General features: G+C 35.8%; 1 protein-coding gene across 2 annotated transcripts; it reads right to left on the bottom strand.

Annotated features, from left to right (window-relative positions):
- Positions 1–553: 553 nt before the first annotated feature.
- Positions 554–16413, bottom strand: LOC103481283 (pleckstrin homology domain-containing family S member 1). Of its 2 annotated transcripts, XM_008436680.2 has the most exons (18): positions 16227–16413; positions 15932–15974; positions 15429–15523; positions 15225–15337; positions 14989–15123; positions 13405–13480; positions 13257–13286; positions 12184–12234; positions 11193–11252; positions 10960–11028; positions 10805–10879; positions 8894–8931; positions 8768–8818; positions 8554–8676; positions 3866–3967; positions 3030–3125; positions 943–1078; positions 554–859 (listed from the first exon to the last, which is right to left on the bottom strand). In XM_008436680.2, exons 2-18 carry the CDS (start codon positions 15957–15959, stop codon positions 788–790), a joined length of 1350 nt encoding a protein of 449 aa, XP_008434902.1. In that variant the 5' UTR covers positions 15960–15974; positions 16227–16413; the 3' UTR covers positions 554–787. The 2 variants fall into 2 exon arrangements, with proteins under 2 accessions (XP_008434902.1, XP_008434904.1); XM_008436682.1 differs by lacking the exon at positions 12184–12234.
- Positions 16414–16996: the final 583 nt, after the last annotated feature.

Raw genomic sequence — 16996 nt, 5'->3', positions numbered from 1 at the left:
ACGTCAAACAAAGAAAGCATGGCTGACGTATCATAAGTTCTCCTCTGTTACTCTGGAGCTTGCGTTAAGAAACTGAAGTAAATTTCTGTATGACGTTTACCCGTTGAAGACATAAACAGACATAAACTCCAACAGCAAGGAAATGGAACAAAAAACATGTTGATCTGTTTTTATACAGCATATACAGGGGTGTCAAACTCATTTTCCAAGATCAGGAATGCTCTTAAAGGGCCGGTTGTGCCAGAATGTACTGATAAAACCCGTTAAACTATAAACAAATTCTTAAGATTAAATAATAGTGAACATCTTTTTTTTTTGTAGAAATTGTAGTAATTTAGACATATTTTATTACTTGCTGTATCATTATGGATTATAACTCGACATTAGGTAAGAATCTGTCGAAGCAAAAACTACTGCCACCTGCAGGTGGGAGTAAACCGTCACTTAGATCCAATGTTTTTCACCATTTCTGTGGAAAATCTGCAATAAACTCACAATTATCCATCAACGCGAGAAAGTGCAGGGATTTGTTGATTTTTCACAAAAAACTGGAGGGACTAATTGATGCAATTTGACAGTAAACAGATAAAAATTGCTTTGAATTGATCGATAAAATAACATTTAAGCCTACTGTTATCTTCACGGTTCTATCATGTGTCACTTTAGAGTCTAGAGGGCCACATGAGAAGCAGTGGCGGGCCAGATTTGGCCCCCGGGCCTTGAGTTTGACACATCTGACACATGAGATCCTTCATCCTGAAGTCGTCCGCAGTGATCAGTCTGTGCCTCAGCCACTGCAGGGAGAGTTCGACCAATGCAGAGCCTGGCATCCACGCTGACGCTGGACCGTCACTTTCACCTGAAGGCAGAGTCAGAGGCGTGAATGATGCATGCAGATCCTGATGGCATCGTTCGTGCGTCTGTTTGGAGCAGCGACTTTACCTCATCCTTCATCGACTTCCTGATGAACATGTGGAAGTCCTCCACGCTGTCGGTGTGGAGGTCATTTATCGCCACGACTCGGTCTCCCTTGTGGAAGAGGCAGACGGACTGCGGCTGTCCAGTCCATCCAGACACACTGACACAAACAATTGTGGGAACTTAGCTTTTTGCATTTTGTGTAGAGTAGAGTTGGGTAGTAACTAGTTACATTTACGTGAGGAACTTTTTTGAAATAAATTTACTTTTGGTTGATATAATTTGGCAGTAAACAGAAAAACTGCATTCATTTGATTGAAAACATAATATTTAAGCACAATTGGTGTTTAGTCTAGAGGGCCACATAAAGAGCTATGGCGGGCCGGATTTGGCCCACGGACCTCGAGTTTGACACATGATCATGATTTTTGCTACACATTTAAATCTTAAGTCAAAACATTAACACTTTTTAGGCTGATGGGGCTGTAATAAAAACTGCTTTGGGTTTGTAACATAAGCGTCACGTTTACTTTTTTATTTTTTACATTACAAATAGAAGCTGATTTACTGTACATTCAATGCTTTTTGTTTACTCTATGAAGGGTTTAAGTCTTTTGAGTCACACGATGTTGTTTGAAAAAGACTTGAGATAAGAAAGTTTAATTTCTACTGAGGCTGAAGATTTTAATCTGATTCTAGGAAAATGATCCTCAGGACAAGACGAGTCATGCCAGTTGAATAAAGCGACAAAAATACATTTCTTTCCGGCAAACATTACCAGAAGCACAACTAAGATTTCTTTGTTGAATTGAACAATTCAGCTGCTGACTTTATAAATTAGCCACAATGTCAATGAAACGGTAAAACTAATTACTAATTTAACTCTTAATCTGTAAGAAATCGACAGGTGTTCCACAAAATATCCAAATAATGTAGAAAAAAAAAACTCCACAACTCATTTTCAGATGCTGATTCAGATGGTATCTAATTAAAAAATGAAAATATATCTGAAGTATTTAGGTCAGGAGTGTCAAACTCGTTTTCGTTTTGGGTCAAATAAAAATCATGAATCCTCTTAAAGGGCCGGTTGTATTGATAAAACCTGTTCAAACTGTTAAAATATCAATGAATTCTTAAAATTCAATAATATTATTGAACATCTTTTCAGTCCCTCCAGGACTTTGTGATTCTTTTTGTGATTTTTTTTGCAATAAAAATCAAATTGTGGTACTAATTTGCAATATTTGTGCTCATTTATGACCATAAATGTGGCTTTTTTTATTACTCTCTATATAGATCATATCTGACATCAATTAAGAAAGTTTTTCACAATTTTTGAGAAAAATCTGCAATAAATTCCCAATTATTAGTGAAACAAAGTGTGAGAATTTGCTGATTTTGTGTGAATTTCCACAATAATTCTCAGGAAACTGGAGGGACCGATTGTTATAATTTGGCAGTAAACAGAAAAACTGCATTCATTTGATTGAAAACATAATATTTAAGCACAATCAGTGTTTAGTCTAGAGGGCCACATAAATAGCTATGGCGGTCCGGATTTGGCCCACGGACCTCGAGTTTGACACATGATCATGATTTTTGCTGCACATTTAAATCTTAAGTCAAAACATTAACACTTTTTAAGCTGATGGGGTTGTAATAAAAACTGCTTTGGGTTTGTAACATAAGCGTCACGTTTACTTTTTTATTTTTTACATTACAAATAGTCCGACATGTTTTCATGAAGGTAAAGCAGATATCGTTAATCCCAGCATGAAAACAAACCCTCACACAACACGTCTGAATGCAACGAGCAGAAATCTCACCCAGCTCAACGTTAAGCCTGATTGAGCTGCAGGAGGTTGTTTTCTGCAGCTAAAACAACAAATCAGGACACACAGCTCTGCGGCTAGCTTTGCCTTGTTTTGCTCAAACAATGGGAATCTGTGATGCTTGTGGCTCAAGACAAGCCTGCACTGAGTCTGAGGTCGATGCTTTCATGTGGAAACGTTGCTTTTTGAATCCGTTTCAGGGCTTCTTGGATGTTTCTAATAAAGCATCTCAACATTAGAAACTTTTCAGTCTGTGGTGTTTCAGAGTATTTGACAAACCTCGGCTTTCCGTCCACCTCTGTGAGCGTGAGATCGTTCTTCAAGCCCTGCAGATTCACCATGAACTCCCTCATCTCTACCACGGCGCCGTCAAGGCTTGGAAGGAAAAAAATAGAAGAGACTCATAAGATCTTTGTTCTTTCACTCAGATATTTTCAAATCTAATACTGGAAAGACAGAATATTACTTAAATATTGCTTTCAGAACACTTCAAATATTAATAATTAGTTTCGTCTTATTCATGTTTACCAGAAACTAGACCAAAGATTTTGTGTTTTTACAGTGAAGGAGGTTAAATTTCCTCCTAACGCTCAACTTTAGGCTAACTTGTTTTGGCCTCTCATGTAAAATTTCTACAAAACAAATTAAAGAAACTATTGATAAGTAAAGAGTTAAACAAAAACATTTTGTGTAGAAGCACAGAAGGGCAGAAAGATCTGGTTTCTACCTGCAGTCTGCATACTTGTAAGTGTTTTTCACAACTTTATGACACGGTTTCTTACTGCTTGATGCAACAGTTGTGCAATTTATTAGTGTACCATGCTCTAGAAACCGTTCCAACCGGTCCAGCAACATCCCAGCCGTTTTTGTTGGCCAAGTTTATCTAAATGAGTCACCCAAAATGTCACGAAGCACTTTGGTATTTGTTCTCGGCGACAGTTATGAAGCTACACCAGAGGTTCTTGGACTCTGGTGCCGAAATGGGCGTTCCCAAATATTTCCTGCAGCTGCTTAGAGAAAGAGCTCCTTTATCCTAATCAAGTTGAACACAACATGACCGAAATCCATTTTGTTCAATTAAACGAGATTCTACGTAAAGATTTGGTAAATCTCACCTCCGATCGGAGCCTCGTCTTTCCGAATTCGTCTCCAATATATCAGGTGAAACGGCGCCACTGGAGCTGGTGCTGAAATCTGAAGACTGACGTTTGTCTTCTCTGGAAAACACAACGCCACCATTTTCAGTTGCTTTCAACAGAAACGACAGTCGAAAACACAGTGAGACAGTTTGCAGAAATGAAGGAAATTAACAGGAAAAGGTGGAAACAATTGGCAGGCCGGGGCTGCACAGTGGCGTAGTTGGTAGAGCTGTTGCCTTGCAGCAAGAAGGTCCTGGGTTCGATTCCCGGCCCCGGTCTTTCTGCATGGAGTTTGCATGTTCTCCCTGTGCATGGTGGGTTTTCTCCGGGTTCTCCGGTTTCCTCCCACAGTCCAAAAACATGACTGTCAGGTTAATTGGCCTGTCTAAATTGTCCCTAGGTGTGAGTGTGTGTGTGCCTGGTTGTGTGTCTCTGTGTTGCCCTGTGACAGACTGGCGACCTGTCCAGGGTGACCCCGCCTCTCGCCCAGAACGTTAGCTGGAGAGGAACCAGCAACCCTCCCGACCCCACTGAGGAACAAGGGTGTAAGAAAATGGATGGATGGATGGATGGATTGACAGGCCTGTTTGTTATTGTTGCTGGGGATGAAAACCAAAGATGCATGACGTCTCTTTAGTAAAAAGTTCCCAAAAAGAGAGAAAAGTGGGCAAAAAAATGCTTTGGATGAAGTGAAAAATATTAACAATGACTTTATAGTACATGTAAAATCATATTTAAGCAATTCTGACAAATTGTGACCAAGTACCCTAGATTTCTATCCTGATGAACAAACTACCCGTCACCAGTCTAAAAACAAAAAGTAAACTCTCATTATATATGAAAAAAAATACAAATAAAAATAGAAAATAGAAAAAAACAAACATAAAATACATACAACAAGCATCCATAGGAAAAAACAAAGAGCCCACTGCACTGAAAACCTGCTGGTTATTCCACCAAATATTGATTTCTAAACTTAGTTAAAACATTAATATTGTTGTTTCTAGATTAATATAAACTTCTTGCTTTCTTTGCATTATTTGAGGTCTGAAAGCGCTGCATCTTTTTATTTTGGCCATTTCTCAATTTCTGCAAATAAATAAAAAAATGTTGCCTTGAATTTCAGAAACACGTCAGTAGCTCACAGAATAAAAGAACAATGTTTATTTTACTCAAACATAAACCTATTAAAAGTAAAATCTGAGAAACTGATCATTTGAAGTGTCTATTAATGGTTATATATGTGCATGCACACATTTATACTAAGGATATGCAAAAACACAAAATCTTACCAAGTATTTTTGGTCCAGTTTCTAGTGCAGTTATCTTAGTTTTGTCTTATTTCAAGTGTGCTAACTGAAAAGTAACTCTGTAGCCAGATACAGATTGTTGTTTTAAGTAAATAATTCCTTAGTATGGATGAGAAAGTACTAGTTCATTTGGCAGATTATTTCACTTAAATAAGACATTTTTCCCCATGTTATAAGTTCATTTACCCTCCAATAGAACTAGTACTTTTTCATCAATATTAAGGAATTATTTACTTAAAACAAGTGTGTTATCTTGCTACAACGTTACTTTTAAATTCGTTTTGTGTTACTACAAGTGTACTAAGATATTTGCACTAGAAACTAGACCAGAATTGGTAAGATTTTGTGCTTTTTGCAGTTGTTACATGCAGAAAGACTTCAGGGTGGGATTCAAACCAACGACCTTCTTGCTGCAAGGCAACTGAGCTACCAACTGTGGAGCCACAATACAAGAAAAATTAAGAGGAAGAAAGAAATAATCAGTGGTGAACGGCTGGTTTGATCGCTCAGTGCATGACAGATGGTGAAATAAGGATAAAGAAGATTTTTTTAATAGTTCACAGGATCAGCATGGAAGCAAAAAATAACATGCAAACTGCTTTTAATGAGCCGGTAATGCCAAACACAAGAGAGAGGACGTTTTTATTTCTTATTTATCTATTTTTTTAGTCAGGCAAATTAGCAGCTCACCACAGTCGGCTTGAAATCACAAAGAATTATTACACAGTTTGATATCAGAGGAAATTTGGTGAAGCAAACAGCAGCAGATGATAACAGAGTGAAAGGAGAAGAAAGAGCTGCTGGGTGTCTGCGGTACGCTGATTAACATGGAGGTCTAAACATGAAGGTCAAAGGGTCATCTGAGAGCCTGCCGTCCGTCTCACTGGAAACTAGTTTCACAAATAAAGTAGTTCTCATAAAAGTGCGTGCAAACAATTTAAGAAAACATTTGTTTCCAGACTGGAAGGCCTGTGCATGAACCTGCAGGACTGGATTCCTCGAGGTGGAGGATTTCTGCAGCACTTTGAGTCCCAGTGCAGTTCAGCATTTTTACCTGGAAGAACTTTAAAGTTGTCAACAGACTCAACAGACCTGCCTCTTCAACCCTATTTAAGCAAATGAAGCATTCAGGACACTTCTTACATGGGAAGACCACTTCCAGATTGGTCAAAGTGTAAAAATATTGATACAAATACCCCAAATCCGATCAAATTTACACCAAAAACTCAAAAAAAAAAACATTTTATCTGACGAGATGAGATGAGAAACAAAAGTTTTAAAGTATTTCTGCAAACAGACGGACATTAATTGTCTCCAGTCAGACGTGGTGATGACAGCATTTGGGAAAGTTTTTTTCTGTGACGCTTTGGGAGATCGGATCAAAACAGATTCATGTCGACAAGACCAGGAAGTTCTTGGTAAAGAAAAGGTGCGTCACGCTTTGCTGATTTTCTGAACGGCTTAAACTGAGAGCGGGCTCAACTTTAACCTTTACTGTAAATCCATTGAAGAGACACTCCAACAACTCAAATTAAAACCATGCATTTTTTTATCACTGGCTCCTCTGAGTCAATGCTTTGCGTTGGAGATGCATTTTTACATCTAGAGACAGAAAATTATGTCTTTTTGCAAAATAGCTCAAATGCAAACTTGAACTTTGCTGCAGCAAAGCATCGCTGCAGTTTGCTTCTGCTTGGTTTTTCCGTCATGGTGCGTTCAGGGTGAGGCTTTCCGTCTCTCACCGCGTTTTACATGTTGGCCAAAAAGCCCAACCTCCTCTGAACACAGATTATGACAAACTATAAATAGGACTTTTCATGACCTTCTATGAACTGAGTCTTCTTGTCTTCTTCTTCTTTGTCTTGCACAACTAGTGTTTGTGTCAACAGATTTTTCTGCTTTAGATGTGGATCTCTGCAGCTGCATCACTTTAGGTAGACGCCCTTTTCTTTGTAGGTTTTCAGCGGCGCTACACTGACTCCATTTTCATACCTCAAGATAAAGTTTTATGACCTAATCCAGCTTTAAACTTCTCCACACTGTCCTGACCTGTCCTGTGTGACGCTGGGTGTTTAAGATGCTGTTTGTTCACTTAGGTTGTCAAACAAACAAAGAAACAGCTGGATTTATCTAGACATTAAGTTGGGATATTTAATAACTAGGAGAATCTTGCAAAGTGGTGTCTATGGAAGAGGTTTAGGGCTGCAGAAAGAAAAGTTTTCAGAATTTTTACTTTTTATTTTCCCTCCATATTCTGACTTTAATCTCAAAATTTTGACTTTGATCTTCTGAGAGAGAATTCTGAAGGGAAAAAAAAAATTCAAATTCTGAAATTAAAGTCATAATTCTGGTTTATTCCTCAGAATTCAGCTTTTTTTTTTTTCTCAAAAGATTTATGTAAGAATTCTAAGAAATAGTCAGACAAAAAAATGTCTCCAAATTCTGAATTCTAGCAGAGGATTCTGAATTCTGTGAAAATAAAATTCTGAGTTTAAAGTAAGAATTCTGACTTTTCTTAATCAGAATTTTGGAATTTTTTTCTAAGGAGATCAAAGTAAGAATTATGAGAAATAAGTTTGAATTCTGAATTTTTTCTCTAAATTCTGACTTTAATCTCAGAATTCTGACTTTTATCATCTGAATTCTCAGAATTTCGAGATTAAAGTCAGAATTCTGGCTTTTTTCTCAAAATTCTGACTTTAATCTCAGAGTTCTGACTTTTTTTTTTCTAAAATTGTGATTTTTGATCTCAGAACATTAAAGTCTTTTTTTCAGTAACCTTAATCCTCTTCTGTGTATGCAAATGTAACACGTTTTAGAGTTTTATATGTTCTTTTATTTTCATTTTCAGAAATATGTACTGCTTTGTGTTGGCCTATATCCCTGTAAAAAAAAAAAAACGTTGATGTTTGTTGATATGCAGCAAAATCGGATAAAGTTCAAGGAGCGTGACTACTTCTGTACATCTTTATGCAACACTTCAAAATACCGTAAATGATGAGAATGATCAGTCCAGTGCAGAACTGGTGTTAAAGCATAAATGTAATCGAGATTAGGCTTACAATCACAGAGTTCAAAGCTCACCTAGTTAATCTGTGAAAATGATCAGCAGCACTCAGAGTTACGGTAGTTACTGACGAGGTCGTGATGTGAAATGATGATTCATAACTTGCTAAACAAGTTCTGCCTTTTCAAGATTCCTCAATGAATGAATGCCAACACTTGTGTGTTGTTAAAGTAGGTGGTGTTGATGCTATCTGACGACCATGCAATAATCCCTTTGTTGATTGAGCTACCGGTTGTTAGCATGTAGCACTTTGACCAGCATAAAAATAACACAAACAGCGGACATACCCATTTTCAGCAGGTGCCTCCTGTAATATCGGAGCTGGAGATTCCTCTGCCTTGTATTTGGTGTAGACGTCAGTGATGGACCTCATCAGGGTGCCGTTAACAATCACTTCAGCTTCATGATTGCTAAAACGTCACACACAAAAATATATTTAAAAAAAAACACAAAACAAGGGATAATCATTGCAAAAAAAAAAAAAAACCTCAGTAAACTTACTTTGGCTCAGATGCGTTCAGGATGCTTTTGAATTCGGCCATTGATTCATACCTGGAAGGGATGCAGGTGTAAAATGTTAGCTGCTGAGTTTATTCTGTACAAATGGGAGCTTTAACCAGAACTCACAGTGACTCCATGCTGCCTGCCCGATGTACACTGGCTCTCTTTTCAACGCCACGATGGAAAACAAAGAAATACACAAGCACGACTTCAGTATAACTCACAGTTTGGGACTTTTGTTTTTACATACTGTTTAACACAAACTGGGTAGAAATGTCACATGTAGTTGAGTGTTTAATCAGATTTAGGTCAGAGTGCCCCAGAAAATTGTACTAAAGTATGACTTCAACATATTTTACTTAATTAAAAGTAAAAAGCTGCCATCAGTATGTATCATCTTAGGGATGGAGTGTTAAGAAAATGTGCAATTTTAGTTGCATGCACTGCAAAAACACAAAGTCTTAGCAAGTATTTTTGGTCTAGTTTCCAGTAGCAAACTTGAAATCAGCCAAAACTGAAACACAGGTAACTTTTAGCAAGACATAGGAGCTTGCTTTAAGTCAATAATTTCTTAATATTGAACAAGATATTTTCACCATATCATAAGTTGATTTATCTGCCAATAGAACTAGAACTTTTAATCAATATTAAGGAATTATTTTCTTAAAACAAGCCTCTATATCTTGCTGAAAAGTTACTTTTAAGTTAGTTGGTCTTATTTTAAGTGTAATAAGATATTTGCACTAGAAACTAGACCAAAAAAACTTGGTAAGATTTTCTGCTTTTGCAGTGTTATCACTGAATTGTGTAAAATTATCACAAAATTATGTGTACCAGAGTGATCAATGTCCTATGTACTCTGTATTTGGTAAAAAAAAGAAAAAAAAGTGTACTCAAGTACTAAGTAACTGATCAATTTATCAATCATTTAATATTTAAAAAGGACATAATCAGATGGACCAAAATATAAAGTTAAATGGACATTTTGGTATTTTAATGACCAAATTTATAATAATTTATATAAGTAGCAAAAAATAACAAAATGTTTCCAAATCAGTTTCTTTCAATAAAAAAACTTATGAACCTTTAACAAAAACTCCAGGTGTGTGTATGTGTGTGTCTGGTGAATTTTTGTTAAAACATGTTTGTTTTTCATTCAGTGGGTAGAAAATCCAGACATTTCACTAAAGTAAGAGCAGAAATACTTTATAATAAAACTACTCAAGTAAAGTGTAATGAAAATACTAAAAAAAAGTATTTTTCCAAAAATTGACTCATTTAAATGTAGCTCAGTAAATGTAAGTAGTTAATACCCAACTCTGCATTTAGTGATGCATTGCAGTGGTTCTACTTCAACGCATTACGTTGAAGTAGAACCTGTAAACTGGCTGGTTTCCTGGATTGGAGCTGGTTTTTTAAGCTTAGTCTGAAAACTTTTGGAAGGTTTGAGTCATTCCAGAAGCTTAAATTGACTTTATTATTTATTTTCCAGGCATATGGTGCCATTTTATAGCACAATCAAGTAACTGTGCTATATTCAGTTGTTATAAAAATGGTATAGATGGTATATAGAGTCATCACCTTCCTAAAGTAATATATTTTTGGTCAAAAGTGCTCTATTGTTTTAGGAAGGAGACAAAATATGACTTCAATATTCAACTCCTTGCAAATTGGTCTCTGTCTCTTTAAAAATTCCGGCTCTTTCTGTAACTCCGCCTACAGGAAGTCATCACATCCTGTATTATAAGACTGGGCGAAATTTACACCATAAAACTCGTTTAAAATTTGCAGCTGTCCACGGAGAAAAGCCAAATGTATTCATGGAAAGAAAATATGATCAGATGAGACAAAGATTAAGATATCCTAACTCTAACCAACTGTAACATTTTGAGTCCGTATTTTTAAGATCTTGACAAAAAAATGAATAAAATCCCAAAACTTCTTATTAGAACATTAAATAGCCTTTTTGTTGACTTTTTGAATAACACACAAACATTTTAAGTTATAAGTTAATTAAAAATCAACATAGCAGGCTACCTTCCGGTATGACTTGGGATAGTCATAGATATGATTTAAAGGCTCAGAGGTCGGTCTCCTGGAATTATCTTCCACCTGATAAGCAATCGGAAAGCAGCATGACTTGGTGTTGATAGTCTTCCCAAACTAAATGCAGCGTTGTGCACGATACGTACCAGTTCTTCAGTGTTCCTGTTTGCAGCTTTGGAGGAAGGGTCCGAAAAGGACCTAGCCTTCAGTAATGACTTGAAAACAAAGACAAAAATGTTATTTAATGTGCATAATATTTATTTATGCTGGTGGCAGTGAGTTATGTTGGCACAAGTCAATATAAAAATGATGGCTTTCCGATCATAAAACACACTAGCATGACCTTGGAAGATGGGTGGAAAAGTAAAGGTATACTCACGGATGGCAAATCGATTTTGCTGGCATCGTTCTCATCTTCTTTCTTTGCAAGGAAAGGCACCTGCAAACCAGCAAGTAATTGTCTTATTACTATGAAATCACTAGTCTGAACTGCATGTCTTTCAAGAGAACCAGGTTTGTCACATTTTTAATAATTTCAGATTTTAACCACATTTAAACTCTAAACCTTAAGCATTTTTTTCTACAATCTTGTGATGAGCATGTAGAGGAAAGTGTGTTATCGTCGTTTGCATATAAATATGTCCAGGAAGTCTTTGGGTTTTTATCACACCTGGTAGATTTAGTCTAATTAATTGGGAACCAAAATTGTTACTTTTTTTTTTTTAAAATCCAGCTGCTGCAGTCCACTTTAACGCTGCACTGTGTCAAACTGACTAAACTCATGATCGACCTGTTCCCCCCACTCCCCTGTGGTGGCGCTGTACCGATAACCACTGAATGAAACGACGCGAAAACCACAGAAGAAGACACGAGCTCAACTTCCTTCTTCACGAAATGTAAACAAAAATTAAGCGGCGTCAGATTGTAGCGGCTTTTTGTCTTTCTCAAAAGACTACAAGCGATTTCTGCTCCTAACGTTAAAATCGCGACTTTGTTTTGGTTGTATTTACCCAGAATGCTTTGCTTTGTAGTCCGATTTCACTTCAACCAAACCGAGATTTGGGTTTTTAGACGGACCGGAGTTCGCTTTTTTTGACTCCCATCAGAATGAGATGACGCATTTACACCTCCCCAAACGAACCGGACTTTCTATACAAACGAACCTGAGTTGGAATAAAACGGACTAAAACAAGCTAACTAGTTTAGCCCGCTTTCTTTGTTGGAAGATATAAACATCTACTGGAACCGAGCTCCTGGTTAAAAAACACTTTCAGTGAAATGATTCACCAAAAAGTTACATAACATGAATTTTACAGTCCTGATGAATTAACAGGACACAGTTAAAATGTTTTTATTGCATCTCGACTAACCTTTAGCTCTGGGGCAGAAAACTTTCTCCGGTGAAGCGGGTTTGAAATTGTCTGATAGAACAGAAAAAGAATCTGATGAGGATCTGATACTACTTCATGGAACAACAGTTTGGGGAGTTTTCTTTTTTTTATTTACATCGGGTCAAAAAGAAAGAAAAAAAAAACAGAATTGTGAGTTTGAGATCTGGGAAGGAAATAAAACGAAACAACAGTTTCTGGACAAGGAAGTGTTATTTAAGGAGAAGAAAAGCTCTTTAGTCAAGCACCTGCATTATAGCCTCACTAAAGTATTCATATCCTGTTCACATTTTGTTACAACTACAAACCGTAATGTTTCACTAAGATTTAAATATTTGTAATCCGAGTATAAATCAGCTGTTCTGTGAACAAACAGCATCATCCAAGGGACACAGCAAACAGGTGAAAAAGTTATTAAAAGCAGGATTGGGTTATAAAACAAGTTTTGACTATTTTTGAAAAACTGAACAAATGAACCAGAAATGGCTGCTGTTGTGCAATAATTAAGCTTTTTTGTTTTTACTTTGTACTTCAGATTTTATATTTATTTTTATGCTATTCTTGCCTGTTTTTAAACTGTGCTGACTTTCTTTATGTGTTTATATGAGCTTGTGCAGCGTCTTAAAGTAAATTTTGAATCTAGAATCGACTTTGTGCTGTTCTATCATATAAAATCCCAATAAAAATAATGGAACATTTCAGTTTCTAAAACAGAAATAGTTTAAAATATTTAAAGGATACTTGAAAATATATTTTTATTTTATTTTTATTATAACATATTGCAATATAATAATTATTTTTATTACTATTATAATAAAATAATTATTCTAATAATTATTTTTTATTGGAATTATTACAACAAAATAATTATTTGAATTGTTTCTCAAATTAAAAAATTATTTGCAAGGTTTTATATACAAGTGGTCCTGCAAGAAAAATGACAGCATAGGCTATTAACCCTGTTCCTTACATTAATCATCATAAAATATATTTTAGAGCATATTAAAGCTGCTCTTGAATATTTGCACAACATAAAATAAACTCCACATGCTTACATCAATGACTGGCTGCCCGTTGCTGATTTCCTAGAGGAGAAGGATGAATAAATAAATAAACAACATGGTAGTTAAGTGGAAATAAAACTATTCTCAATGCAACAGAAAGCATAAGAAGCATGGAAGAAGGCGTAAAAGCTTAATGCACCTCTGATTTGAGAAATTTATGAGGGCGACTTTTCAGGGCTTCAAACAGGTCAGTGAACCAGCCATCCGCCTCCGAGCTAAACGGGGAAAAAGGCAATTCTGAGACTCAACAAATCACATCTGTGACATTTTAATTTCAAATCTAGCTCCAAAAATCAAATCCAAGGAGGGAACGCCAACACTTAGCAGAGATTTATTTTGTGGAAAAGCCATTATCAGATGATTGCCTAGTGGAAAGGGGAAAGGAGCACCATCATTTGTTTTTGGCTGGTTTAACTCTAAAAACAGTAATTGGTGAATCATGTTTAAAGAAGTGATTCATGGAAATACATTAAAATGATGCTGACTGCATTCACACACAAAATGATTCAAACACAATCTGAGCTGCACCTGCAGTCAGGTGTCAGACCTGCTGACTGAGATACACTGAGATCTAACTCAATGTGATTGTGCATATTTAACGGTGCAGTATATAACTTACATTTTTTACATATTTGTTGAAACATATTTGTTTGGTATGAAACAGATAATCTGCAAAAAAAAAAAAAAATTAGGCTCCTCTGCCTTTTCCCAACACTCCCTGTTATAACTACAAACAACCAATCAGAGCCAGGGGGCGGGTCTTAGCGCTGTCAATCACAAGCTCTTGCTCCCTGCTAAGCTGCAGCTAGCATAGCATGTTGTAAATGCTACGGCTAGTTAGGATAAACAGTTTTTCTGTAACAGTAAACTGTTCTTCCACCATTAGCACATTTAGCACTGCGTACATAAGGTTGATTGGCAGCACTCAGACCCGCCTCTTGGCTCTGATTGGTTGTTTGTGGTCGGGAGTGGTTCATTTCTTCAGATGGCTGTGGTAGCTCAGGAGATTGATATTTTCACAGGTTTTCTGTCTCATATTAAACTGTCATGACATAGTGACAGTTTTGACAAATACTAAAATAAAACCCCCATTTTTTAAATATATATAAAAGTTACATACTGCAGCTTTAAGTTTGTTGCATGACCACAATTTTATGTTTTAATTTACCATAATAAATGTTGTATATTGGGACATGATCATAGTAAAATTAAAAATTTATTAAGAAATGTTACTAAAAATGATTTTTTTCCTAAATTTTCATTTTAGTAAAATACAAATATTTTTCCTAAGTGTTGATTTCATTTAGTTAAAAAATTAATTTTTTTTACAAGTGCTAATTTAGTAAATAAATAAATAAACATTTTCCTAAATGATCATTTAGTAAAAAACAAATAAAAATTTGTACTAAATTTTAATTGAGTTAAACATAAACAATTTTCCTAAATGTTCAGCTAGTAAAAAAACTAAAATTTTTGCTAAAAAATTTTAGTTTTTTAGCAAACTAGTATTTAAAAAAAAAAAAAATTACTATATGTTAATTTATTTTTTAAAAATTACATTTTTGCTAGGTGTTTATTTAGTTTAAAAAAATAAAAAATTTTACTAAATATTCATTTAGTAAAAATAAACATGGGTAAAAATCTTCATTTTTACTAATGCAACAACACGCATTAAAGTCAAAAAGGGTAATAAAAAATCCAAACAAAAGCACAAGTTTCTAACCTGTTTTCCCCAATGAGGAAGTAGTCCCGGTTCCCTGCCCTGAGGTACACCACACACGACGGGGAGCATTTAAAACTCTTCTGGACCCACTCCCATTTCTGGTGATGTTGAGGGTTCGCATACAACAGTGAGATTCTGGCAGAGAGACACAGTGTCATTTTAACCTCCCTTAAGCATTTTGAAAGCAGCAAATTAGCCTCAGATTGATGCAACATGGTGAAAACGTGAGAACGTACTGCGTCATGTCTATGCCTCCGAGCGGGTTCACCCGGTCCTCTCCATTCCTGTAGTACCTGAGCTGATAGTCGTTCTCTGGGGTTTTGTAAAGCACAAAGAAACGCCTCTTCCACTGCAGGAGAAACAACAAATAAGACATTTAGTTTTGGAAAACAATTAAAAACTGCACAGATTTGCAATAAAAGTGAGAAAAAGTTCCTGACCTCTGACTTCAAAAGCCTTGGAGGAGGAGACTTGGTCAAGTATCCAGACCTGATTTCTTGTGCATTTGTGATTGACTTGTAAAACACAGCACCTCCTGCAGGATAAAATAACTATTTAGTGATTAAATTCTGTGTTCAATTTAATAAAAAAAACATTGTCCGTAAATATTAGATCAAAATAATTATTGGTTATTTAAAAATAAAACACATTGTGAATTTAAAACTAACAAAAAAACCTAAAAATGCTAAAAAGAAAAATAACAAAAAATAATGATGGGTCTAAATACAAATTACAACATTCAGACTAAAGTCTTGGTGACTAGTAAATTTTAAAATATTCAAATCAATGCATGAATTTAAAGTTAACAGAATAAAACCTGCAAGATTTGCTAAAAATGACAGAAATATTTGGTCGTAATACAAATGACAACATTCAGACTTAAGGTTTGGTGACTAGCAAACTTTAAAATATTTACATAAAAAATCCAGAAACAGGATGTTACCTGATGCGCTCCTGTCTCTTTTAGCCATTTTGATCAATTCCACCTAAACAAAAGTAACATGAGATCATCTCATCAGAACCACTTCAAAACTGCATTGTTATAGAAGATATTTAAAGTGTAAATTCACAGCAAAAAACCGCAAAAAATCAAGAACAAAAGCCCAAAGTTAGCAGCCAGGTGAGCATTCACAATAAAATATAACTTAATTTTTGCACAGAATAACGTTCTACACATGTGCATTCAGATTAGAAACACATAATAAAATAAAACACACGTAAGAACCAAGGCGCCGTACCTGCACAGGGATCCGAGTCGCTCCACCGTCTTCACCAGAACAGCGATTTGATAACGAGGCTGCATGCTTTTCTGCACCTGACAACCAATGACACCATCAGCCTCAGAACTGGTGTTTCTGGTTTTCCGCCGCCGACGTGTTTCAGACTCTGCCTGCGTTGTTTTCAGACTCCAGAAATGCCCCGAAGGTTTCACTAAGTCCCAGCTTTCCTGTGGAAAAATACCCCTTAATTCGACAGGTTGATTGTTTCCAGTTCCAGCTGAACTGTGTTTCTCACACAGGCCTGGATTCCCTCCATTATAAATGCATAATATATTTTCAAAGCACAACAGAATTTATCATTTACCTTCAAGATTTTAAGATTTTGAAATGAAACCACAAACTTTAACATATTTATCGGGAGTTTTAAGACCAAAACAAAACAGTATTTATTTGTGAGGATAGAGGAGGTTGGAGGTAGTAATTAGTGAGATTTACTCAATTACATTTTACTTTATTATAAAGTATTTCTACTCTTACTTGAGTAAAATGTCTGGATTTTCTACCCACTGAATAAAAAACAAACACGTTTCAACCAAAAAAATCACCAGACACACACCTGCAGTTTTTGCCAAGTTTTTTTATTGAAAGAAACTGATTTGGAAATAAATATTTCACCTGATTTTGTTATTTTTTACTACTTACATCAGAGGCGTCAAACACATTTTCATATCAAAAACCTGAATGTTCTTAAAGGGCCGCTTGTGCCAGAATATATTGATAGAACTAAT

Source organism: Poecilia reticulata, linkage group LG19, assembly GCF_000633615.1.
Source record: "Poecilia reticulata strain Guanapo linkage group LG19, Guppy_female_1.0+MT, whole genome shotgun sequence".
In the NCBI taxonomy this organism is placed as follows: Eukaryota; Metazoa; Chordata; class Actinopteri; order Cyprinodontiformes; family Poeciliidae; genus Poecilia; species Poecilia reticulata.
This window is presented reverse-complemented; position numbering and strand designations above follow the sequence as displayed.